The sequence below is a fragment of the Camellia sinensis genome, chromosome 15 (assembly GCF_055761805.1).
Source record: "Camellia sinensis isolate YWXY chromosome 15, ASM5576180v1, whole genome shotgun sequence".
NCBI classification, from domain to species: Eukaryota; Viridiplantae; Streptophyta; class Magnoliopsida; order Ericales; family Theaceae; genus Camellia; species Camellia sinensis.
Genome location: NC_138975.1, coordinates 82683380 through 82709452, shown reverse-complemented (window position 1 = coordinate 82709452; position 26073 = coordinate 82683380). Strand labels below are relative to the sequence as shown.

The 26073-nt window shown below is 40.4% G+C and overlaps 1 protein-coding gene across 1 annotated transcript; it reads left to right on the top strand.

Annotated features, from left to right (window-relative positions):
• The first annotated feature begins 4676 nt into the window (after nt 1-4676).
• On the top strand, nt 4677-14630 carry LOC145813091 (uncharacterized). The gene is made up of 6 exons (XM_082908356.1): nt 4677-4868; nt 5076-5174; nt 5402-5686; nt 11460-11989; nt 12116-13299; nt 13579-14630. The coding sequence occupies exons 1-6, from the start codon at nt 4677-4679 to the stop codon at nt 14628-14630; spliced, it is 3342 nt and encodes a 1113-aa protein (XP_082764482.1).
• Nucleotides 14631-26073: the final 11443 nt, after the last annotated feature.

Below are 26073 nucleotides of genomic sequence, written 5' to 3'. Positions count from 1 at the left end.
TGAATAGGAGAGGGACACCCCCCTCTCCTTGTGTCTTGTATGCTAGTATAAATGGCTCATAATAGTAGCATGTTTGCTTAGCATGTTTTGGCCCCATTTCAGCAAGTATTTGCTGTTATTTTGCCATGTTATACCTCTGTCTAAGGTTGGTTTAATAGCCTCTTCCACGCACCATGCACTTGTATTGCAATCCTCTCTATTGCCTTAACATGCATCTTGTGTTTGGACCATCATTCTTGCATTTTTTGGCTCAACTCAAAGAAGCTTTTAACCTTATTTTACCATGCTTAAGCTCTAATTTGTGTTGTCTTGGTCATGCATGCATTGTTTTGTATAGCCATGGTTCAATCTAGCTTGTTTGCTTTGAGTGTCCAAGTCACTAGCGTGTATTACTTGGACCATTTTCATGATTTGGCATCATTTGAAATGATATTTTAGTGGATATTTCATGGTCATAAACTTGCCTTTGTCATCCTTTCAATGCTTTGAAGAGTTGGTGTTTTATGCCTTAAGAGTGGGTCATTGTGCTTGCCTCTATGCTTAGGCCTTTAGGATGCCATCTCCGTGGGTTTTTGGGCTTATTTTGACATGCCATAGCTCTGATTTTTATTGGTTAAGTCATGCCATGTTTGGTTTTAGTAGGTGTAGTGTAACACCCCTTGTTAGCCTTGCATGCTTCATGCTTTTGGTCTTTTGTTCTAGCTTGTATTGGCTAGGTTCAAGCATGCTTTTGGTCTTGTATTGACCTGCATTGGGACTGTTTTGGTTGCCATTGGCCCTTTGGGGCTTGCTTTGCATAGCCATGGTGTAAATCCCTTTTGCTAGCCTTAAGCTGTGAGCCTCATGCATGCTATGCTCGTGTTATGTGTGTGATTTGGCATCATTCCTCACATGATTTCAAAGCTTATTTCATTGCCACATTCTCATGTTTGTCACACCTTGCTCATGTTTGAGAATTGTGCATTGTTGCCTAGTTTTTGGACCCATATGTGTGCATGTATGTTTTGCCTTTTGGTGCCTTAGTTTTAGCATTTTGGCCACTGATTTGGGCATGGCTGAGGTCTGTCCATTTTTTAGCTTAAGTCCATTTCGCATGTTGTTGCATGCTTGTCATTCCACATGTTGTTGCATGCTTGTTCTATTTTGTCGTTGTTGTATGCTTGTCGCATTGCATAATTTTTGCATGTTGTTGCATGCTTGGTACATTGCATGGTTGCATGCTTAGGTTGCATTGCATTTTGCATGCTTGTTACATTTGCATTTGGCATGCTTATGTTGCATTGCATAGCATCTCCATGTTGCATGCGTTGCATTGTGTTTGGTTTGGGGTGTTAAGTCAAACATGAGGAACGAAGGACGTTTCATACTTGAAGTGATGAAACGTGCCTCAATCCTCGGTCGCCGACCCTATTGATCATGCATGATAGAGATTAAGGCATTATGTGTTTTTGTGCATTTCATACACATTGAATTTTGCGAGTCGGTCTCTATGGCCATCATGCATCGAAATGCATGATTGATGGCTCGAGAGTCGAGCACTACACTCCTTTGAGTCTCAAACATGATAAGGGGTGCAGTCGCACAACATTTTCTTGCAAATGTATTGCCATGCCTCTGTTTGTACTCTAATGTAACAAAAGGAGCAGTCTACAAGAATATATGGCCGATAGGCTATCTAGTGTGCCGATCGGCTAACAATATTTGGCCGATGGTCGATGACCCTCATCTCTTGGCTGATGGCCTTACCCCTTGGCCGATGACCTCTCAGCATATCCATGAGGTGGATCAGAAGTGTTTCAGAAGTTGGCACAATTTTTAGCAGTCTAAAACAGGGCAAACAGAGGTAACATAAGGCATGGCAACGGATTTCCAAGCGAGGCGATCGAGCATGCATCATTCATCATTTCGAGGGAGAGCTGTGGCAGCTCAATTTAGCTTCTGTCCTTCCCTACTTAGTTGGTTTTTGTTACTTAATTAATTTGTTTAATTAGTGAAGAGTTTTGTAATAATTAATTAGCTAGGGTAGTTAGTTAATTAGCTGGTTTGTATTATTCATTCGGACCCTCCATCGAGAGGGCAAATTTTGTAATAAGCGTGCGTGTGTGTGATGCATGTCTTCTAACCCACATTTCTTTCTCCCTTTTACTTAACCGCTTACGATGGTTAGTTCTAGGTCATATTTTGATTAGCATCCTTATGCTTGCATATCAGTATCCATTCATTCGTATTGCATGCACCAGGCTCGGCACATCATACTAACTGCATTGTATTTCAATTCCAATTTGAATACATGTTATCAAGTTGCATTCACATGACACTTTAGAATAGCCGAGCCTATTTCTAGTTGCATTTTGCATGTGTTGCTTTAGCCATCTTAATATAAGCTAGGATCGTGCATTGATTACTAACTAGCTTTTGTTTTAGCTCGGAGTACTTGGTAAGCTTTTATGCTTTAGCATCTTACATGTGTGTGAGTGATTGCCATGATAGCATGTTTGCCATGAGGCTAACTGCTTATATGATTAACTGCCTGAATGTCTGTGGGTGAAGGTTAGATTACTTGAATTGGAACAATTCATTGAAATGTGAGTTTTAAGCCCACTTTGCGAAGTGGCAAAATCATGTTTTCTACGCCCACTTGAGGGTGGCAAATCCACGTCTTAGCCTACTTGTGAGTAACACTTTCAAACCATTTTCAAACAAACATGAGATGTTTTGTTCCAACTTAGGCGATCAAGTCTGTACTTGTATGTTGTGTGCATCACATAGTAATTCTAGCTAATAAACCGGAATAAAAACACATGTGTTTTCAAAAACAAAATTTCATGTTAGTAAAGGCCGATCTTTGATCAGGCGAGCGGGGGTGCTCATTGCATGACCTTCCCCTCTCGTACCCAAGTTCTCGAGCCGAGGCAACTTTGGTGATGACGGACACGTGGCCTTAGCCACGAGTCAGGGTTTCCTAAATTTCCCAACTTTGGTGATGATGAACGATTTGCCGGAGTCTCACTTCGAGAAGCGTTCCTAAGGCTGACTGGTTGTGGGCTCTGCCACGACGGCAACACAATCCTCAGTTTTTACCGGGGCACCCTTTTTGACCATTCGACCTAGTGCATACCAGAAACTGTTGTGACTATTCCAAACTAGGACAGGTTGCTTACCCGATTATAGGTTGCTTGAAACTGCTATGTGCGTACTAAAACCCTAGCTACTGACAATAGGACAGGGAAACCCTACCCCTCCATAGGGAAGTTTTTGGCTCTCACTTGCTTGTTATGTGCTTTTAGAGTTGGCCTCTATAGGAATGCATGTATCAGTTTGCAAGTCTGGTATCAGGCCTGCGAGCATCAGTATTTGGGAATCAGTTTTACCTGTGGGTATCAGATTCAGAGATTTAGATTTGGGGCGGTGATTTGGGAACAGTGATCAGTGGTTGAGAACAGTTCTTTCAGCTTGTGTTTGTCAACTGTGTGTTGTCTTTATTTAATCTGTCATGCTGTCTGTTTTTCAGGTTATTTGTTCCCTTATTATGCTTTATTTATGTTTTTGCAAGGTTGTTTAGCACCATTGCATCCGACCAGACAGATATTCCCCGAGCACTCTCGGTTAGAGGTTGTAGACATAATCGATCTAGGGATCTGATAGACAAACAAGGAGTGCTCCTTTCTTTACCCCCGGTTACCAGACAGAGGTCAAAAAGGTGCAGTGTATCGACACAGCGGTCGTCAGATCAGAGGTCTACCCCGCTAGTGAACAGTCAGGCTGAGGTCCCAGTTTCTACTACAGGGATAGATATACCGATTATTCAGCTAGATCAACATAATATGGCTGGCATGGAGGAGATGATGCGTCAGCTCCAGGAGAGTATGAAAGCCATGCAGCGGGATGCTGCCCGTCAAGCAGAATTTACCGCACGCCAGGCCAAGGTATGCCCTACTTTTCAGCTTTACATTTTCTGTCGTGCTTTCTGCTTTGCACTTTCTATACACTACACACTGCACACTGCATACTGCCCACTGCACAGCTTAATCTCTGCATTTGTACATGTACTTTCTATACATCATACTGCACTTTCTGTCTTTTCTGTATTCTGTCTTCTCACTGCCACTGTCTTGCTTTTCACGGCTATGGGTATACACCTATTTCTTGGCGCTTGCTTCCGAGCCAGAGGTTGAGACTCCTCTCGAGGTACCATATTCGCATCGATATGACAGTCGATGCCAGCCGAGGGCCCGAGAGACCCTCCCCTACCTTCGTCAGTACTTCGACATAGTTAGGATGATAGAGGTAATTCGAAACTCATAGTTTTTCTTACTTTCAGCTTCAATTCATTTTACATATTCAATAGCAACTCATCAATCTATGCACTTCGCTGTCTGCAGGTCACACGGAAGCCATGGACGACGATGCCAGAGGGGACCAGATTTCATTTTGTCGGAGCTTGGGGCGCCTCCCGATACCGGCTTGTGCTTGAGGGGCCCGTAGGCCGAGCCTGGTTCCTTGGCGAGCACTTCATGCACCAGACACTAGGCTTGCCACTACAATCACTTCCCTTACTGCCCCCACCTTCTATGCGAGCCACAAAGAGTCTCTCCCCTCAGAAGATTACTGAACTCATGCGGGGCATAGATGCAGATCTGTTTATCGGGGAGGGGGACTATATGACTTATCTCTAGATGTACTCGATACCTCCTCTAGCAGGCGTTCGTGCTCACACGGGGAGGGAAGCTAATTTTACTTCATCGAGCAGGGCCCGAGCAGCAGATGCTCCTTCGACGAGCAGGGCTAGGGCAACAAATGCTCCTTCGACGAGCAGGGCTCAGGCACCGATGGGTGGAGCTAGGGGGATGGCTCCTACCAGGCAAAGCGTTGGATGGCCTAATCTTCCGACCGAGCTGACAGGTTGGTAGTACTCCAGAGTGCCTTATCAGATTCCACTTGAGCCCCTATTGCCTGATCACCGATATGTTAGGACACCTGACTCACCACCGATATACTTTACAACTTTCATTCATTTCATTTTCGCTCAAATACTTATTCATTCATTCCCTGATGATTTCAACTTGCATTTGCAGCCCACCATAGAATATGTCGAGGGGTTACTCGAGGTGATGGCCTCATTTGAGGGCATGATCTTGCGAAGAGAGATGATGCTGAACTCCAACGGCATTCAGGTAATTATTTAGTTTTCTTGCATTTTGGTTATCATATTTCTATTGATATACTGAAACTGACATCTCAACTGGACATTTCCACATTGCACTGATACATTGCATGCATAGATGACATCTGACATATTGCACTCACATACTATATCTGATTTCTGTATGTACTCACTCTGTACACCATGCTTGCATCTGATATATATATTGTAGCTGATATATTCAAACTGCCTTTTCAGGTCACACCTCTACAGCCAGGATCGTCAGAGCCTTCTCCAGCAGTAGGGAGAGATATTCTGCACACAGCCGATGGAGACGTCGGGAGCCTGTCATGCGCAATAACGATCATGAGACTAGTGAGGACGGGGAGCCACCGAGTCCCTAGTCAAAGTCATTCGATGGTGGAGGTGACGGCATCGACTCAGGTTCTGAGGACGGTGATGACGCTGAGAAGGGCTCCGAGGATAGGAGCGAAGGTAGCTCTAGTTCAGGCTCTAGCTCATAGTCAGACAGCGGCGTTGACGGTGATAGCTCTGAGTCCGCACAATCGAGGAAGAGGACGAAGAGAGCCTCTCAATCCTGAGATGCGTGGCACTGATTCAGATGTGTTTACTTTGTTTCTCTTTTTGCTAGTAGTGTTAGCACATTTGCACAGCCATAGACAATTTTATTTTCATTAAAACTTGTACTTTTTGTAAAAAGAATCCATGATTGGAATGGAAAAGGCTTTTTGTTTAAAAAGTGTTGCATTTTACATTCTGAACATCGCATCGCACCATTTTACACAAAAACGGGATTGATGAAAATTGAATATTTGTTTATTGTCTTAACAATTGCCTAGTCGATAGTGAACCAACTAAAACATAACAAACAAAATAATATAACTTAAAGAACAACTCGATAAACAAAACAACAACAACTCGATAAACGAAACAAATACAACTCAATAAGCAAATTGCAACAACTCGATAAACAAATTGCAACAAACTCGATAAACAAAACAATTACAATTGTCAAACAAAATAGCTGGGACGCATCCAGAGTAGAACCAAACTCAGGTTCTCAGCATTCTCACCACACAGGAAGGCGAAAGCATGTTGCTGGAGACAAACGAAGATTGTCGGCCATTTAGTGGTGATTGTCGGCCACTAAAGTGGCCGATCAGCTACCTTAACTGGCCGGTCGGCTAGTAATGCAGAGAACTTCCAGATTACTACCACCTGTCTTCCACTCAGTGCCTTATCTTCTACAAAAGTTAGGACTTCGTGGTTTCTTCATTCTAGCTTTGTTTTTACTTCAAATGGAACCATTTTTTACCAAAAAAACTCCCCTATTGGATTGCGAATCTGAATGGCTCAGAAAAGTTGAATTTTTGGGGTTTCGGGATAAATGCACTATTCCTGCTGAGTCGTACTCCCCTGTGTTTTTCGTTCCTCCATCCGCGGCAAGATGTTGGAACCCCGGCTACATATGTTTTCAGCTTTAGCGGACAAGAGATATGCCCCATAATTGAAGAGTTCCAAGCTTTAATAGAGTCTCGACATGACGAGAAAATCTTGCCCCAGTCTCGTTTTGCCACATCCAGGCTTTAGGAAGGATGTGTGGGCTCACTTTATATGGCACACGATCTTTGGTTCACAATGGAGAGCTGGACATACCCAACTTGATTCATCGGTTTTCTGACGCCGACGACCGCGACCGCGACCGCGACCGCGACGACCACCTTTGGCAAGGCTTTCGGCAACATGCCCTCTGCTTGTGCATGTTGGCCAATTTTTTGCTAGCCCTTGGCTTCAGAGGGTCTAGCATTCGCTTGATAGAAGTTTCCCAAGGCTTGAAAGAGGGCAAAAGTTGCATTGGCTTAGCACTGGCCGAAACTTTGATGGGTTTGGATGCTTTCCATCGTCGGGAAACAACCAAGTTTGCAAAGAGTCCACTACTGTTGCAGGTAAGGTTTCCCACCCTTCTCACATGTATTTCTCACATCTCTCGGCCCTCAGGCTCTGTTTTTCTCTCAAAACCCTTCCTTACTTTTTCTCTCCAGGCACACCTCTCTATTCTTTAATGGTTCTTATTTTTCATCCCTCCCCAAATTTGGCTCATGGATAAGTTGAAAGTAGTGGACGCTTGTCCCGCATATTCAGCACGCGGCTATTTCTTTCAGCCACGGCTAGTTGACTTCCCAAACGAGGGATGGTGGTGCCATTGGATGTGTAACAGATCTGCTGTTGACATTGCTTGGCATTGCCCCGGGCTTGACTTTCCTGAGATGAGCTACAACATGTCCCGGCAGCCTGGCATTCAGTTGATCGGCTTGACGCATTATGTGTTCTACTTTCCATTTCGGTTTCGGAGCCAGCTTGGACATGAGCAGACATGCCCATAAGAGGGGATAGAGGACCCAGCTTTATTTCCAATCCGAGGCTCATAGCTAGCTCGGTATACCACTGCACGGAGGACAAGAGAACTTCTGGCTCTCGCTCACAATTTTAGCTATGCCTTTTTTGGCGAGTGCATAGCTTGGCTTGAAGATAAGGTGCAAACCGGGCCCACTTTGGCATCTAAGGCTTCCACAAGCTTTGGGAGGGGGCATAGGAGCACCTGACTCAACTATGCCCCAAGTTTATTGTTTTAATATGTACTTTCAAGTTTTTCCTTTTGAATGTAATAAAAAAGCAACTTCAATCTGTATCAAGAGTCGGAGAACTCTGTTTTGAAATCAATGAAATTGAGGGTTATGGGTACTGAAAAGTTTCCTTTTAGTCTAAAAATGGTCTGAGTTGTAAAAAGATTAATCTGAACAAAATCAACTTTTATTAAAACTTTTCAAAACTATTTTCGATATGGATCATAGCTGGACACGCCCGGAACCTATCCTTGAGATGTACAATCCCAAATCCAATAACTGGAAAGTTGCCACTTGTCTGAATAGCACTGCACTGTACTAGAGATCACAACCGAACTCTTGGATGCCGAAAAGACAAAGATGACCAACATAATCACATGGACACAGTTGATTTAGAAGTGTTTATGGCTAGACTTCAAAATGAAGTTGCCTACATATCCCGAAGATGGGAATCAAGCCTTATGTAGTTTGGTTCAGGTTCATTCGGGTATTAACACTCTCCTTTTGCGCTCTAACTTTTGTCAAGGCCGCCCTTTTTGGATTTTCAACCTTGCGAGCTTAGTTTTTCTTGTTTCAAATTTTATGCGCTCTAACTTTTGCCTAGGTCGCCCTTTTAGGTTTTTGGCCTAGCGAGCCTCTCAGGGGTAATATTTCTTCAACTTGTCCATGTTGATTGGTTAGCAGAATTCAAGGCCCTCTAGGTCCATAAGAATGACAGCTCCACCCAATCAAATAGACTTGATGATGTAAGGACCAGTCCAATTAGGTCTGAACTTGCCCCTAGGGTCATGGATGGGAGCTCGATTGTCTTGGAGCACCAAATCCCCTTCTTTCAGATTCCTGGACTTAACTTTCTTGTTGAAAGCCCCGGCAATCCTGCGTTGATAACCTTGGATGCAGTACAGTGCTTTCAGCCTCCTCTAGTTGAAGAACATAAGTTCTTCGAACCTGCTCTGCTGCCAATCTGCTTCTGCTATTTGGCAGTCAGCCATTACCCTCAGTGACGGAGCCTTAACCTCGATCGGTAGAACAACCACCATCCCATAAACCAAGGAATACGGAGTTGCACCAGTAGAAGTTCGAATTGATGTCCGGTAGCCCTAAAGAGCATGTAATAACCAGACCCTCGTACATGTTTTTTTGATATATTTTCAGTCCTTGTTTTGTGCTTTTAAATGTTTACTATAAAATCCCATGAGAAATTAAGGCTTAGTACGGGAAATCCATGTTTAAGGATGTCTATCTGTTTAACATGCAAAGTATCTGTTACATCTAGAATGGTTGAATCAGAAATTGGAAGCCTTAACGGCCTAGTTATCTGAAATTGATTATATATCTATGATCAGCATAATTTTTAAGTAATATTAGGCATGTTTATGAAATTTCAATTTCAGAATGTTTAAACGATTGAATTTTGTCCTATATGCCTTTATTTATGAATATATATATACACCTAAGTCCTCTTGAGCCTTGGTCAAAAACGTGAAATACCTCTTGGAGTGAAATAAGGGTTTGGAAAGAAGAGAAGAGGTCTTCAAGGGAGCAAGTGAGGAAGGGAAAGGGGTTGTAGAGATCCTAAAGCTTAAGGTATGTTTGATCTTTTGATTTGTCTCTCTTGAAGTTGAGTAAGAACTTCTCCATGTTATTATCTTCTCTTGTGTTAAATTAGTTGGGTTATCTAGTGGAGAATTTTATCTTCAAGCTTGAATTCACTTATTTACTCAAATGGTGTGTGTGTGTGTGGGTTGGATATGTTTATGAAGCTAAAAGAAATAAGGCTCCAAGTAGGTGTAATCAAGTTGTGTTCATGGGTTGGAAGATCTAATTATGCATGATTCATGTTTGGTTAAAGAGGGTATACTCCTCCTTTGGTTGTTTTGAAACCTAATCTAAGTGTTGGATGAAATTCTACTTCAATCTCAGGTTTTTATGCCAACTCCATGGAATATATATTATATATACAATGTGTTATGTTTTATGAACATAAGGAATGTAAATTAAAGGATGAAATTTGAAAGCATAGTGACTTGATCAAGCTTTTAATCATGTTACCTTGTGATATTTCAATGATAAATTATGTTATAGTGAAGTTGGGTTCAAGTATTACCTTAATTTCATCTTGGGTTGCATAAGAAATGAAGTGATGATGCTTAAAATTGAGTTGAAACCGAGTTGCCCCAAAACAGGGCCATGGCCGCTCGAGCGGAGGCCTTGGGTGCTCGAGCGGAGGAAAAAGAAAAACCTGGAGATGCCTACTGTCTACGGCCGCTCGAGCGGAGGGGGATGACCGCACGTGCGGTGCTTGGCCGCTCGAACGGAGGGTCCGGCCGCACGTGCGGCCCGGGCTAGAAAAGTGGTTCGCTTAATTTTGCGTGCTTGACTCACTGGTATTTTTAGAATATTTTCTGATGATTTTAAGAGGGTTGTAAATTCATGCAAAGTGTAATGATTCAGGAAATGATTTAAGAAAGAAAAGAGAACTAATGTGCAAGTTTTGCATGTGTGCAGGACACACTCCGGGAGGAAGTAACACGCCATCTCAACACTGTGAGTAGTAGTACATTTTACTTACAGTTAACGAATGCCATTAGCATTCTATTGTACATGTTGATTATGCACTTATGCGAATGATTAAGGGAATGTAAATGTATGATCACCTTGCCTACTCTCATGATGTAAGGGCTTTAATGCCATATGTTTCAAGGGCCTCGTGCCATATGTTTCAAGGGCCTCGTGCCAATATGATTTCAAGGGCTGAAATGCCACATGTTTCAAGGGCGTTTACGCCATATGTTTCAAGGGCTTCTAGCCACCATGTTTCAAGGGCCTTGTGCCATCATGTTTGAAGGGCTTAGCCATTATGTTTATGTTGCAAGATTGGGCCTGAGGCCTTCATGTGCTTAGCATAGAATCAGGCTAATTATGTGAACTCTGCATCTTTATATGCATTGATATGAATATGTTTCAAGTTAAGCATCGTTGTATTTATGTATTACTATTCACTGAGCTCGGCTCACTCTCTGTTGTGTCTATTTCTGTAGGTCACCAATCAGGTGGTCTGTCCTAGTCACGACGCCGCTTTCTTTTGTCAACCTCCGTGTGTGCAGGCACTATACAAGGCCATTGATTTTGTTTAAGCTGTTAAGATGTTGGCTTGTTTTTTTTTTTTTTTTTGAGTGTCCATCTAAGGTTGATGTATATAACTTTCATGTTTTGTGTACGCCCAATTACCGGGCTGGGATTGTATATGTATATGTATATAACCAATGCTCCGGGTTACAGTTTGAGACTTTATCTATCCACTATGATGCATGTGATGTATGAGATCCTGGCATGTAGAAGTAGCTCAATGGAGTTTATTTGCCTCATTATTTTTGTATTTCGTGCTTCCAATAAGGCCCCATATATTATGTTATCAGGTTACATGTCTGTTTCTAAATAGGTCATGCCCAAACTTTTAGGGGCATGTTTGGGGCGTGACAAGTGGTATCAGAGCAAGAGTTGCTATCTCACACACGGATCCATTGAGCTGTAGGGTGTCTAGAAAAGATTTAGGCATCATGCATGACATCCTAAAAGTATAAGACAAGTTTGATGGCAACATTAAGTGTACTCTGATAATGTTAACAATTTTGAACTATGTCTATTGTATATAATTGATTGTTGTGTAGATCATGGTGAGAACAAGGACAGAAGATGTGGAAGATGCTACCTCAGCACGACTGGATAGGATGGAGAGGATGATTATGGAAATGGCGGAGACTCTACGGCAACAACAACAACAGCTGCCACCGGCACCGGTACCTCCACCGGCAGCACAAGATTTTCATACTGAAGACCGGACTATTACTCTTACTAAGGAGTTTAAAAAGATGAAATCGCCATCTTTTAAAGGAGGAATAGAGCCAATGAAAGCTGAAGCGTGGGTGTTGGGAATAGAGAAGTTATTCGAAGTTTTCCCTTACACCGAAGCTCAAAAGGTGCAACTAGCTGCCTTCACTCTTGAGGACGAGGCACGGAGGTGGTGGATGCTTACGAGAACAATCCATCCAGGGTTAACATGGGACAGATTTTTGGAGCTGTTTTATGATAAATATTTCCCTCAAAGCACGCGGGATAAAAAGGTGACTGAATTCGAAACTCTCAGACAAGGGAACAAGACTGTTGCCGAATATAAGGCCCAATTTGCAGAGCTAGCCCGGTTTGCACCGCACATGGTGGGCACGGACTATAAGAAGGCACGAAAATTTGAAGGGGGATTACGGGGAGCAATTCTGGATCGAGTCAATATGTTAAAGTTGCCTACCTATGTAGACGTGCTGGACAGGGCTGTTAAGGCTGAGGGAAACCTTGCTGCTCAGAATCGGATCTCCGAGTGGAAAGGAAAAAGGCAGAATAATCAATGGTCAAAGGGGCCAAGTATTCCACCAAACAAGAAACAAAATTCAGGGACTTCAAATACTTCTACCCCTAGTCAGGGTACGATTCTTGTTTGTTCGGAATGTGGAAGGAGGCATCGTGGGACGTGCCATTGGAAGTCTGGAGCCTATTATCAGTGTGGCAAAATGGGTCATTTGATAAGGGATTGCCCTCAGAGGAATCAACGAAATGGCAATAGGGCTGCTACTAGTTCAGCGGGATCTACACCAACTACTAACAGCAAGACATCGGTCAAACCTAACAACAATAAAGACACTGCGAGGCAAGGCAGGGTGTTTGCATTGGTTCCGGGAGATGTGAAAAATGCAGCAACAGTGGTGTCAGGTACATTTATGGTTCACGGTCATTCTGCTTCTGTCTTATTTGATTCTGGTTCTACCCATTCTTTTGTGTCAAAACTATTTGCTCCTTATTTAGATAAAACTGAAGAAAAACTGTCTTATATGTTATGTGTGTCTTCACCTTTGGGAGACTCTATGCTTTATACTTCTGTCTATTTTGGTTGTGAACTCAAGCTTGGGGATATCTGGGTATATGCCAATCTGTTACCTCTTGACATGACCTATTTTGATATTATTCTGGGAATGGACTGGTTGGGTGAATATGGTGCAACTATAGATTGTCTAACTAAACAAATCAGTTTCCACCCTCCGGGACAATTAGAGTCTACCTTACAGGGACATGGCGTAACTTCTCCACCTTATTTGATCTCAGCAGCGAAGGCTTGTAAGTTAATTCAGAAACGGTGTCAGGGGTATTTATGCAGTGTTTTGGAGGGGCAAGTGGTGAATGGAAATATCGACATGATCCCAATTGTTTGTGAATTTTCGGATGTCTTTCCTGAAGAATTGCCAGGACAGTTGATAGACCGTGAAATTGAGTTTACCATTGAAGTAGCACCGGGAACTCAACCCATTTCGAAGACCCCGTATAGAATGTCACCAATTGAGATTAAGGAATTGAAAATGCAGTTGCAAGATTTATTGGACAAGGGATTCATCCGTCTGAGTGTGTCTTCGTGGGGTGCACCTGTTCTGTTTGTAAAGAAGAAGGATGGAACACTCCGGCTTTGTATCTATTACAAGGAACTTAATAATGTTACAATCAAGAATAAGTATCCATTGCCAAGAATCAATGACCTATTTGATCAGCTTCAGGGGGCACAAGTCTTTTCCAAGATTGATCTACGGTCTGGATACCATCAATTAAAGGTCAAGGCTGATGATATTGAGAAGACAGCTTTTCGAACTCGATACGGTCATTATGAATTTTTGGTTATGCCCTTCGGAGTCACAAACGCACCAGCAGCTTTTATGGATTTGGTGAACTGTGTTTTCAAGCCCTATTTAGACGAATTTGTGGTGGTCTTTATCGACGATATTCTCATTTATTCAAAGAATGTAGAAGCTCATGAGAACCATCTTCGCTTGATCCTTCAAACCCTTCGGGAGAAGAAACTGTATGCAAAGCTGAAGAAATGTGAATTCTGGCTACGAGAAGTGGCATTTTTGGGGCATGTTATTACAAAGGAAGGAGTTTCTGTCGACCCACACAAGATTGAGGCAATTGTGAAATGGCCAACTCCAACTAGTGTGACTGAGATGCGTAGTTTTATGGGGTTAGCTGGCTATTACAGGAGATTTGTTCAAGATTTTTCTAAAATTGCTGTGCCACTTACACAACTGACTCGAAAGGGAGTTGCATTCGAATGGTCAGAGGAGCAGGAATCTGCCTTCCAGGAATTGAAGACAAGGTTGACAGCAGCACCAGTTTTGGCCTTGCCATCCGGCACAGAAGGATTTGCAATCTACAGTGATGCTTCACATAAAGGGCTTGGTTGTGTACTTATGCAAAATGGAAGAGTCATCGCTTATGCTTCTCGGCAGCTAAAACCCCATGAGAAGAATTATCCCACACATGATCTGGAGCTGGCTGCCGTAGTTTTTCCTTTAAAGATATGGAGACACTATTTGTATGGCACTACCTACGAAGTATATACTGACCACAAGAGTCTCAAGTACCTTTTTACTCAAAAAGAGTTGAATATGCGGCAGCGACGGTGGTTGGAACTTCTTAAAGATTATGATTTGCAGATTCATTACCATCCTGGTAAAGCCAACACAGTTGCAGATGCGCTCAGTTGGAAAAGTATGGGGACTATGGCAAGTATGGTTACAGGGCAAAAGAAATTGGCAATTGAATTGGGTAAGATGGAATTAGACTTTGTGTTACATGGCCAAGAAGCTTTAATGGCAGTAGTGATGGCCCAACCAACCTTACTTGAGAAAATTAAATTACATCAGATAGAGGATGAAGCTCTAAGGAAGATATGTGATGAGTTGGGAACTCAGCCGAAATCGGGATTCAGTTTGGTAGATTCAGTGCTCAAATTTCAAAACTGAATATGTGTCCCCAATGTGTTAAACCTTAAGCAAAAACTGATGGAAGACGCACATACCTCAAGGTTCTCAATGCATCCAGGGAGTACCAAAATGTACCGAGATTTGAAGCAAAATTTTTGGTGGCCAAGTATGAAGAAGGAGATTGCGGAGTTTGTCTCTAAGTGTTTGCAATGCCAGCAAGTAAAAGCGGAGCATCAAAGACCTGCCGGTTTGTTGCACCCTCTTCCCATCCCGGAATGGAAATGGGAACATTTGACCATGGATTTTGTTGTGGGGTTACCATGGACTCCTCGGGGTATGAATTCAATATGGGTCATTGTGGACCGATTAACTAAGTCCGCCCACTTTCTACCAGTAAAGACTCAGTATAATGCAGATAAACTGGCGATAATTTATGTAAATGAAATTGTGAGGCTTTATGGTGTTCCGGTCTCAATTGTGTCAGATAGGGATTCTAAGTTTGTTTCCAGATTCTGGCAGAGTTTACAAGAAGCAATGGGTACAGAATTAAAGTTCAGCACAGCCTTCCACCCTCAGACCGACGGTTAATCCGAGAGAACGATACAGACTCTTGAGGATATGCTCCGAATATGTGTGCTAGATTTTCAAGGAAGCTGGGAAACCCATCTACTGTTGGTAGAATAGGCGTACAATAATAGCTATCATTCGAGTATAAACATGGCACCCTATGAAGCTTTATATGGAATACCATGTCGTTCTCCCATGTGTTGGGCTGAAGTTGGAGATAAATCCTTGTTAGGGCCTGAAATTGTTCAGTTGACAACTGAAAAAGTTCAAGTTATTCGGGAAAGATTGAAAACTGCTCAAAATAGACAGAAAAGTTATGCGGATAACCAACGGAGGGATTTGGAATTTGAAGTGGATAGTCATGTCTTTGTGAAAGTTACTCTGATGAAAGGACACCCAAGATTCGGAAAGACGGGTAAGTTGACACCCCGGTATGTTGGTCCCTTTTAGATTCTGGAAAGAGTGGGTCCGGTAGCTTACCGGGTTGCCCTTCCGCCAAATATGAGCAAGTACATAACGTGTTCCATGTCTCCATGCTTCGAGGGTACCTTCCGGATCCATCACATGTCATTAATTACCACCAAATTGAGTTGGATGACAAACTAATTTATGAGGAAAAACCAATCCGCATTTTGGACCGACAAGTGAAACACTTACAAAACTGAGAAATTCCAATGGTAAAGGTGGAATGGCAAGAACATTACGGAACTGACGCAACGTGGGAAAGAGAGGAGGAAATGCAACACCAGTACCCACATTTGTTTCTGCCCTAAGGTACAACAAGTTTGGAGGACCAAACTTATTTAAGGGGGGGAGAGTGTAATAACCCGACCCTCGTACATGTTTTTTTGATATATTTTCAGTCATTGTTTTGTGCTTTTAAATGCTTACTGTAAAGTCCCATGAGAAATTACGGTTCAGTACGGGAAATCCATGTTTAAGGATGTCTATCTGTTTAACATGCGAAGTATCTGTTACATCTAGAATGGTTGAATCAGAAATTGGAAGCCTTAACGGCCTACTTATTTGAAATTGATTATATATCTTTGATCAGCATAATTTTTAAGTAATATTAGGCATGTTTATGAAATTTCAATTTCAGAATGATTAAACGATTGAATTTTGTCCTATATGCCTTTATTTACGAATATATATACACCTAAGTCCTCTTGAGCCTTGATGAAAAACGTGAAATACCTCTTGGAGAGAAATAAGGGTTTGGAAGGAAGAGAAGAGGTCTTCAAGGGAGCAAGTGAGGAAGGGAAAGGGGTTGTAGAGATCCTAAAGCTTATGGTATGTTTGATCTTTTGATTTGTCTCTCTTGAAGTTGAGTAAGAACTTCTCCATGTTATTGTCTTCTCTTGTGTTAAATTAGTTGGGTTATCTAGTGGAGAATTTTATCTTCAAGCTTGAATTCACTTATTTACTCAAATGGTGTGTGTGTGTGTGGGTTGGATATGTTTATGAAGCTAAAAGAAATGAGGCTCCAAGTAGGTGTAATCAAGTTCTGTTCATGGGTTGGAAGATCTAATTATGCATGATTCATGTTTGGTTAAAGAGGGTATACTCCTCCTTTGGTTGTTTTGAAACCTAATCTAAGTGTTGGATGAAATTCTACTTCAATCTCAGGTTTTTATGCCAACTCCATGGAATATATATTATATATACAATGTGTTATGTTTTGTGAACATAAGGAATGTAAATTAAAGGATGAAATTTGAAAGCATAGTGACTTGATCAAGCTTTTAATCATGTTACCTTGTGATATTTCAATGATAAATTATGTTGTAGTGAAGTTGGGTTCAATTATTACCTTAATTTCATCTTGGGTTGCATGAGAAATGAAGTGATGATGCTTAAAATTGAGTTGAAATCGAGCTGCCCCAAAACAGGGCCATGGCCGCTCGAGCAAAGGCCTTGGGCGCTCGAGCGGAGAAAGAAGAAAAACCTGGAGGTGCCTCCTGTCTACAGCCGCTCGAGCGGAGGGGGATGACCGCACGTGCGGTGCTTGGCCGTTCGAGCGGAGGGTCCGGCCGCACATGCGGGCCGGGCAGGAACAGTGGTTCGCTTAGTTTTGCGTGCTTGACTCACTGGTATTTTTAGAATATTTTCTGATGATTTTAAAAGGGTTGTAAATTCATGCAAAGTGTAATTGTGACGACCCAGAATTTTTCCCTCCGCTCGAGCGGAGTTTTGGGGTTCCTAGCAATTTTGCAGACAGCCTGAGATTCTAGGAGTTGTGAATCTCCGCTCGAGCAGACTGCTTTATTGGTCTGTGCGCGCTCGAGCGGTGGACGCGACGCTCAAGCGTGGAAAGTAAGATTGCCCTTGGCATTGTATCAGTGTATTTGGAACCTTCTTATTTTATTTTGGAGTATTGACTGAGGAGGTTTTATGATGTTAAAGTAAGATTGGACCAAAAACTTTAATTCGAACAATTTGTTTATGTTCAGCAGTCACTCTTTTGCCCTTTTCTTTTTTCCACACTTTGAATTTGAATGTGAGGTTAGAACCATTTGAAAGCTTATTTCCGGGGCTTCAATTTGGACACAAGAACGACCTAAAACGGAGTCCGGATGAGAGAGTTACGCACGGTTGAAGTTTTGGAATCTGTGCTGAGAGCAGGTACGCTCGAGCAGGAATAAGGATGCTCGAGCGGGTTTTGCGAGTACAGCAACGTAAAAACGGCATTTTGAGATCTTTCTCCACATTTTCTTTCCCCTCTCTTCTTTCCTCTTCTCCTAAGTCCGAAACCCTCCGAAACCCAAGCCTCAAAACCTTGATTTCCTCTATTTTAAGCAACAATCGACCATGATTTTTTGCATCAAGGATGGAGAATAAGAAAAGATCAATGTTTTTACCCAATTGGAACTCGGATTTGCAAAGGTTTCTCCTCAAGCTTGCTCCTTTGTTGATTCTTGAGGTAAGGGTTCTAATACTCTTCAATACTTACATCAAGAGATAGGTTTGTGGTATTTCCATTGTATTAATGTACGAATTTGCATTTTTGAGCATAAAGAGTAAATTACGAGATTTGGGAATTTTGGGTTTCAAGCATTGAGGGTTCAATTGATGGGTTAAGGTGATGGAGTATGATCCTTAGATGTATAACCAAGGAGAAAATTGGGATGTAAGGTAATGGTATGAGAAGTTTGAATTTTTATGGAAACTTTATTTTTCTTGGACACCCTAGGTTAAGTTGTGATGATAAATAATGAGGTTGCCCAAATTGAAAATAGAATCATGGAGTTGGTGGGGTGAATTATACATGTACAAGTTTAATTGGATCTCTGAGATGTTTCGAAATAATGTTAAAAATTCGTGAATGGACTTTGTTATGACTATTGTGAATCATGTGAAAATGAGAAAGGAAATTAAGGGAAATGATTTAGAGAATTAATGTATGACTTCATATGTGTGTAGGACACGCTTCGGGAGGAATAAATGCTCCACCAACACACTGTGAGTAATAGTGCTATAAATGTACATCAATTACCGTTAATAATTATTATTATTAACATTCTATTTTTTCATGGCAATTATGTTAACATGTTTGTATTTGAGAATTGGTGTGAACATAGAAGGATTCGGCATCCATTGGTATGACTCTGAAACTATTCTGTATTCCGCCTACGATTAATGGTTATCGGTAATGTGCTACAATCTATAAATTACCCATGATTCTGCATAAGCACTGCGTACAAGCTATGAAACCATGAGAATGATTAACAGAAAAAGTTTGTGAAGTAATCCCGGTTACAGGGAACTTGATATTTGAAATGGGAACATAATACCTTGAAAGTTCTATCGAAGACTCCTACCATCTGTTTAGTTCAACATATGTCTTGTGACGTAGATATCTGTCTAAAGGGGATTAACAGAATTAGATAATACTATCGTAGTGTGTTTTATTTATTGTTAAAAGACATTATTAAAGACTGTTAAAAGACATTATTAATGTTCTGTTATCCGTAGATTAACCTGAATGATTCATGGAGAACAAATGGAACAATGATGTTTATGTATTCCGAACTATTCAGTTTTATTAAGGATGGTTTAAGACTGTTATGAGATAATTATTTTGTCCCCACAAATAGCATTGCGGTGGCACATGTGCAATTTGTGAGATACGTTATATGTATTGCTAATGATTACCACTAGTATTCTGTTACACGTAAACTAACTACTTTAACTCATGTAAAGGATTGGAATAATCTATGTGTCTCTGTATGACTATACGACCAGTCTGTTCTGATGATATCTGTGGTTATTTCGTTATGATGTTCGTTTCGTTTATATTATGACATGATAAGACTTATTGATTTCTGATATGGAACAAAGTGCTGTACGAAACTAAGTGCTACACTTTGGTGAGAGCCACCTCTATAATCCGTACGAGCCACCTCTTGAGTCCATACATATGATATTTCTGGGCCGTTAGGCCGTTCTGTTATTTCTGGGCTGCTAGGCCGTTCTGATATTTCTGGGCCGTTCTGATATTTTTGGGCCGCTAGGCCGTTCTGATATTTCTGGGCCGTTAGGCCATTCTGATATTTCTGGGCCGTTAGGCCGTTCTGTTATTTCTGGGCCGCTCGGCCGTTCTATTATTTCTTGGCCGCTAGGTCGTTCTGATATTTTTGGACCCATGGCTATTTTGGAAATAATTACGGAATGTCGTTAACCATATGTGCTCTTTATTGATAAATGCACGGATATGTATTATAATTCATGTTAAGCATTGAATTGTTATGTGCTATTATTCACTGAGCTTGGCTCACTTTATTTTATGTCTGTCTCTGTAGGCACCCAACCTGGAGGTCGGCCTTAGCCTGTGGCTTCCGTTACCCAGTTGTCAATCCCTGAGTACCTAAGCCCTTAGAAGATGACCGCTCATGTCAGGGAGTTTTGCTAAGTTTTTAATTTGTAACCTAAATGGCTGTTAAGCTTGATGTGTATGTAATCCATTTATCTTCCTATGTTTTCGTTATACGCCCGACCGTAAGGGCTGGGTCTCTATATGTGTATGTATTTAGCCATCTCCAGATACACGTCACTGTATATTTATCTGCATTATGTTCTGTCTATGATCCTGGCATAGTAGTGATAGCTCAATGGATATTATTTTCCGTTATTATATGATATTAAATGCTTCCGTTCAGGCCCCATAAGTTATATTTATCAGGTTTTATGTCCATTTTTGAGGTGGTCATGCCCAAACTTTTAGGGGCGGGTTTGGGGTGTGACAAGTGGTATCAGAGCACGAGTTGCTATCTCACACACGGATCCATTGAGCTGTAGGATGTCTAGAAAAGACTTTGGCTTCATGCATGACATCCTTAGTGTATACAAAAAGACTGATAGCAACGTTAAATGTAATTTGCTTACGTTAACGATTATGAGCCATGTCTATTGTTCCTTCCTTGTGTATATATATTGTGATTGATTGTTGTGTAAAGCATGGCAGAAATAACGATAAAGGATCTCCTTGGGTTGAATGAAAAGGGAAAATGATTGGTATGTAAGGCATATGCAAATTTTTTTTGGTTGTTATTTGTGAATTGATAGTTATTTAGATGAATTGCTTAAACACTAAGTATGGAATATTTAGTTACAATATAGTGATGTCTTCCTTGTCATGGTACTGTTTGGACCTATGATTTGAAAAGTTATTGTGATACGCATTTTGATAAGATGTGTTTTGAGTACTGAGTGAAATTGTGTTAAGTAGGACTGGTTGTAAGAAGAAGCTATGCATATAGTGACTCCTCGTCAAATCGGGAAGGGAATTAATTACTTATGAATTTACTTCTTGTTGACGGTTTAAATAGATAAGCCGTGCGAGGGAATTGGTCGTTAATTATCGATGACTTCTGATGAGTATTGTTTCTGTATAATTGAGATTTTGATTGCGAGAATCTGTATTCTGTACTGTATACTGTACTCTGATCTCTGTAATCTGAAATCTGAAATCTGTAATCTGCTATATGTTCTGTTTAGGTATAAACCGGTATCTATAATTGAGACTTCTTATGAGTAATAGTCGAATGATATGAGGAATCCCGCTTGTGAGACGTCAAACTGATCCGATTTCGTAGTTAAAGGCTATAATGTAAGTTGTTTTGCATGCAATTGTGAAGTTTGACAGAAATAAATGGTTGTGGAGGTATTTCATGTTAATGATGGGTTAACGGGTATCCACCTTCTCTTGCATATTTACGCAAATTTATATATGAATTGATTTCCTATTATGTTGAACTAATTGTATCAAGAATTCTAATTCTAGTATTAGTAGGTTACATTACTTTATTGTTATACTATCGAATGTCTAAACATTATGGATCCGATAGAATCTACACACGAGGATTAACCAGATACTCAGCTTATGTTACAGGGTTAAACCACATGACTGGTTTGTGATCTATTTTGGTAAACTGTTTGTTGACCACTATGACCATTTTACCGTTATACTGCTATTATGAAACCCAAATGAATGTGATTCTAGTGGACTTAATGAAAATATGACTCCACGAATGGACCTAGCAGAACATATGAATGGAAAGTGGTTGGATACTCTACTTGAGTTAATTGACTGGTGTGTAATGTTCATTAACAACAAATATCTGAATAGCGAAACCCTGAAATAATTAAAAAGGACTAAATTAATGTTATACCTTACTGTTATAATTGAATGACTGAATACGATTTTGAATTCAATTTCTGGCCTTGTTTTGATAGTTATATTTATTATTTAGATTTGAACATATGACGACATGATCAGGTGTCTATAATGGGGATTCTTCTTCCCACCGTTTAGATTTTGTCAGGCAGTAGAGAATGTGGTTTAAAATCTACATAATGATATGATTTTGATATATTTTCGTAAATGGAAAATATGGTACCTCCTAGGCAGAACCTTATTTGGTAGGTTCTAAGATCTGATTCAATGATGCATAATAGGATTTAAGTCTAACCACGTAATTAATTTATTTTGGGAACTATATGTAACCGTAATGATCATATACCATCGAGTAAATTGCATTATAAGATTCACCTAAGGAATTACTTAACAAGATAAGTTTGAACGTGTACTCCCTAATAAAAATCGCATTTGAACTATTAACGTTGGGCCGATCTAGTTAGAGACTTAGTGGAGAGTACTTTCATTATGATTGAACTCAATGCATGCTGTGGGAATTTATAAATTATGTGTTTAAGGAAATGTTAACTGTTATGTTTTGTGCTTTTAAATGTTTACAGTGAAATTCCCTGAGCAATTACGGTTAAGTAGTGAAACCATGTTTAAGGATGTCTATTTGTTTAACAAGAAATGTATCTGTTACACTTAGAATAATTGAATAAGAAATTGGAAACCTTAAAGGTTTAATTATCTGAAATTGATTATGTATCTGTGCTCAGCATAACTTTTATGTAATCTTAAGTATGTTTACGAGATTTCAATTTCGGAATGATTAAACGATTGGATTTTGTTCTATATGCTTTGATATATGACTATCTATATATATATACCTAGTCTTCTTACGTGTGAAAAGAAATAAGGGTTGAAAAGAAGAGCATAGATCTTCTAGGGAGCAAATGAGAAAGTGAAAAGGTTGTAGAGATCCTAAAGCTAGGTATGTTGGATTGGCTTCTCTTGAAGTTAACTAGGAACTGCTCTATGTAAGTGTTTTTAAAGAGTAATTGTATGATGGTCTCCACTATTCTTTTTTTTAAATGTCAAGTGGAATAAAGAATTGGTGGTGCCGTTAAGTGAAGTGTAATTGAAAATTTGTTGTTAATTGAGAAGTTGTTATGGACTTTGGGATTATAAATGGTTAGTGTTGCTCCTTACCCGTTGAAATTCTGATGCGTGTATGTTGATCGGAAGTATTGTGATCCTTTTCTATCCCAAGTGTGGATCTAGTTTTGGAACATTACAGGGTGTGTTTCCAGTTATGTTGAAACTGTCTTCTATTTGGTTTTCTTCAATTTCGAGGACGAAATTTCTTAAGGAGGGAAGGATGTGACGACCCAGAATTTTTCCCTCCGCTCGAGTGGAGAAATTGACGCTCGAGCGGACTTTTGGGGTTCCCAGCAATTTTGCAGACAGCCTGAGATTCTGGCAGTTGTGAATCTCCGCTCGAGCAGAGGAATTGACGCCTGAGTGGACTGATTTATTGGTCTGTGCACGCTCGAGCGGTGGAAGCGACGCTCGAGTGTGGAAAGTAAGATTGCCCTTGGAATTGTATCACTATATTTGGAACATTCTTATTTTATTTTGGAGTATTGATTAAGGAGGTTATATGATGGTAAAGTAAGATTGGACCAAAAACTTTAATTCGAACAATTTGTTTATGTTCAGCAGTCACTCTTTTGCCCTTTTCCTTTTCCACACTTTGAATTTGAATGTGAGGTTAGAACCATTTGAAAGCATATTTCCGGGGCTTCAATTTGGACATAAGAACAACCTAAAACGGAGTCCGGATGAGAGAGTTACGCACGGTTGAAGTTTTGGAATCTGTGCTGAGAGCAGGCACGCTCGAGCAGGAATAAGGACGCTCGAGCGGGTTTTGCGAGTACAACAACGTAAAAATGGCATTTTGAGATCTTTTTCCACATTTTCTTTCCCCTCTCTTCTTTCCTCTTCTCCTAAGTCCGAAACCCTCCGAAACCCTAGCCTCAAAACCTTGATTTCCTCTATTTGAAGCAACAATCCACCATGATTTTTTGCATCAAGGATGGAGAATAAGAAAAGATCAATGTTTTTACCCGATTGGAACTCGGATTTGCGAAGGTTTCTCCTCAAGCTTGCTCCTTTGTTGATTCTTGAGGTAAGGGTTCTAATACTCTTCAATACTTACATCAAGAGATAGGTTTGTGGTATTTCCATTGTATTAATGTACGAATTTGCATTTTTGAGCATATAGAGTAAATTATGAGATTTGGGAATTTCGGGTTTCAAGCATTGAGGGTTCAATTGATGGGCTAAGGTGATGGAGTATGATCCTTAGATGTATAATCAAGGAGAAAATTGGGATGTAATGTAATGGTATGAGAAGTTTGAATTTTTATGGAAACTTTATTTTTCTTGGACACCCTAGGTTAAGTTGTGATGATAAATAATGAGGTTGCCCAAATTGAAAATAGAATCATGGAGTTGGTGGGGTGAATTATACATGTACAAGTTTAATTGGATTTCTGAGATGTTTCGAAATAATGTTAAAAATTCGCGAATGGACTTTGTTATGACTATTGTGAATCATGTGAAAATGAGAAAGGAAATTAAGGGAAATGATTTAGAGAATTAATGTGTGACTACATATGTGTGTAGGACATGCTTCGGGAGGAATAAATGCTCCACCAACACACTGTGAGTAATAGTACTATAAATGTACATAAATTACCATTAATAATTATTATTATTAACATTCTGTTTTTCCATGGCAATTATGTTAACATGTTTGTATTTGAGAATTGGTGTGAACATAGAAAGATTCGGCATCCATTGGTATGACTCTAAAACTATTCTGTATTCCGCCTCCGATTAATGGTTATCGGTAATGTGCTACAATCTATAAATTACCCATGATTCTGCATAAGGACTGCGTACAAGCTATGAAACCATGAGAATGATTAACAAAAAAAGTTTGTGAAGTAATCCCGGTAACCGGGAACTTGATATTTGAAATGGGAACATAATACCTTGAAAGTTCTATCAAAGACTCCTACCATCTGTTTGGTTCAACATATGTCTTGTGACGTAGATATCTGTCTAAAGGGGATTAACAGAATTGGATAATACTATGGTAGTGTGTTTTATTTACTGTTAAAAGACATTATTAAAGACTGTTCAAAGACATTATTAATGTTCTGTTATCCGTAGATTAACCTGAATGATGCATGGAGAACAAATGGAACAATGATGTTTATGTATTCCGAACTATTCAGTTTTATTAAGGATGGTTTAAGACTATTATAAGATAATTATTTTGTCCCTACAAATAGCATTGCGATGGCACATGTGCAATTTGTGAGATACGTTATATGTATTGCTAATGATTACCACTAGTATTCTGTTACACGTAAACTAACTACTTTAACTCATGCAAAGGATTGGAATAATCTATGTGCCTCTGTATCACTATAAGACCAGTCGGTTCTGATGATATCTGTGGTTATTTCGTTATGATGTTCATTTCGTGTATATAATGACATGATGAGACTTATTGATTTCTGATATGGAACAAAGTGCTGTACGGAACTAAGTGCTACACTTTGGTGGTAGTCACCTCTAGAATCCGTACGAGCCACCTCTTGAGTCCATACATATGATATTTCTGGGCCGTTAGGCCGTTCTGTTATTTCTGGGCCGCTAGGCCGTTCTGATATTTCTGGGCCGTTAGGCCGTTCTGTTATTTCTGGGCCCTTAGGCCGTTCTGTTATTTCTGGGCCGCTAGGCCGTTTTGATATTTCTGGACCCATGGCTGTTTTGGAAATAATTACAGAATGTAGTTAACCATATGTGCTCTTTATTGATAAATGCACGGATATGTATTATAATTCATGTTGAGCATTGAATTGTTATGTGCTATTATTCACTGAGCTTGGCTCACTTTATTTTATGTCTGTCTCTGTAGGCACCCAACTTGGAGGTCAGCCTTAGCCTGTGGCTTCCGTTACCCAGTTGTTAATCCCTGAGTACCTAAGCCCTTAGAAGATGACCGCTCATGTCAGGGAGTTTGCTAAGTTTTTAATTTGTACCCTAAATGTTTGTTAAGCTTGATGTGCATGTAATCCATTTATCTCCCCATGTTTTCGTTATACGCCCGACCGTAAGGGCTGGGTCTGTATATGTATATGTATTTAGCAATCTCCAAATGCACGTCACTGTATATTTATTTGCATTATCTTCTGTCTG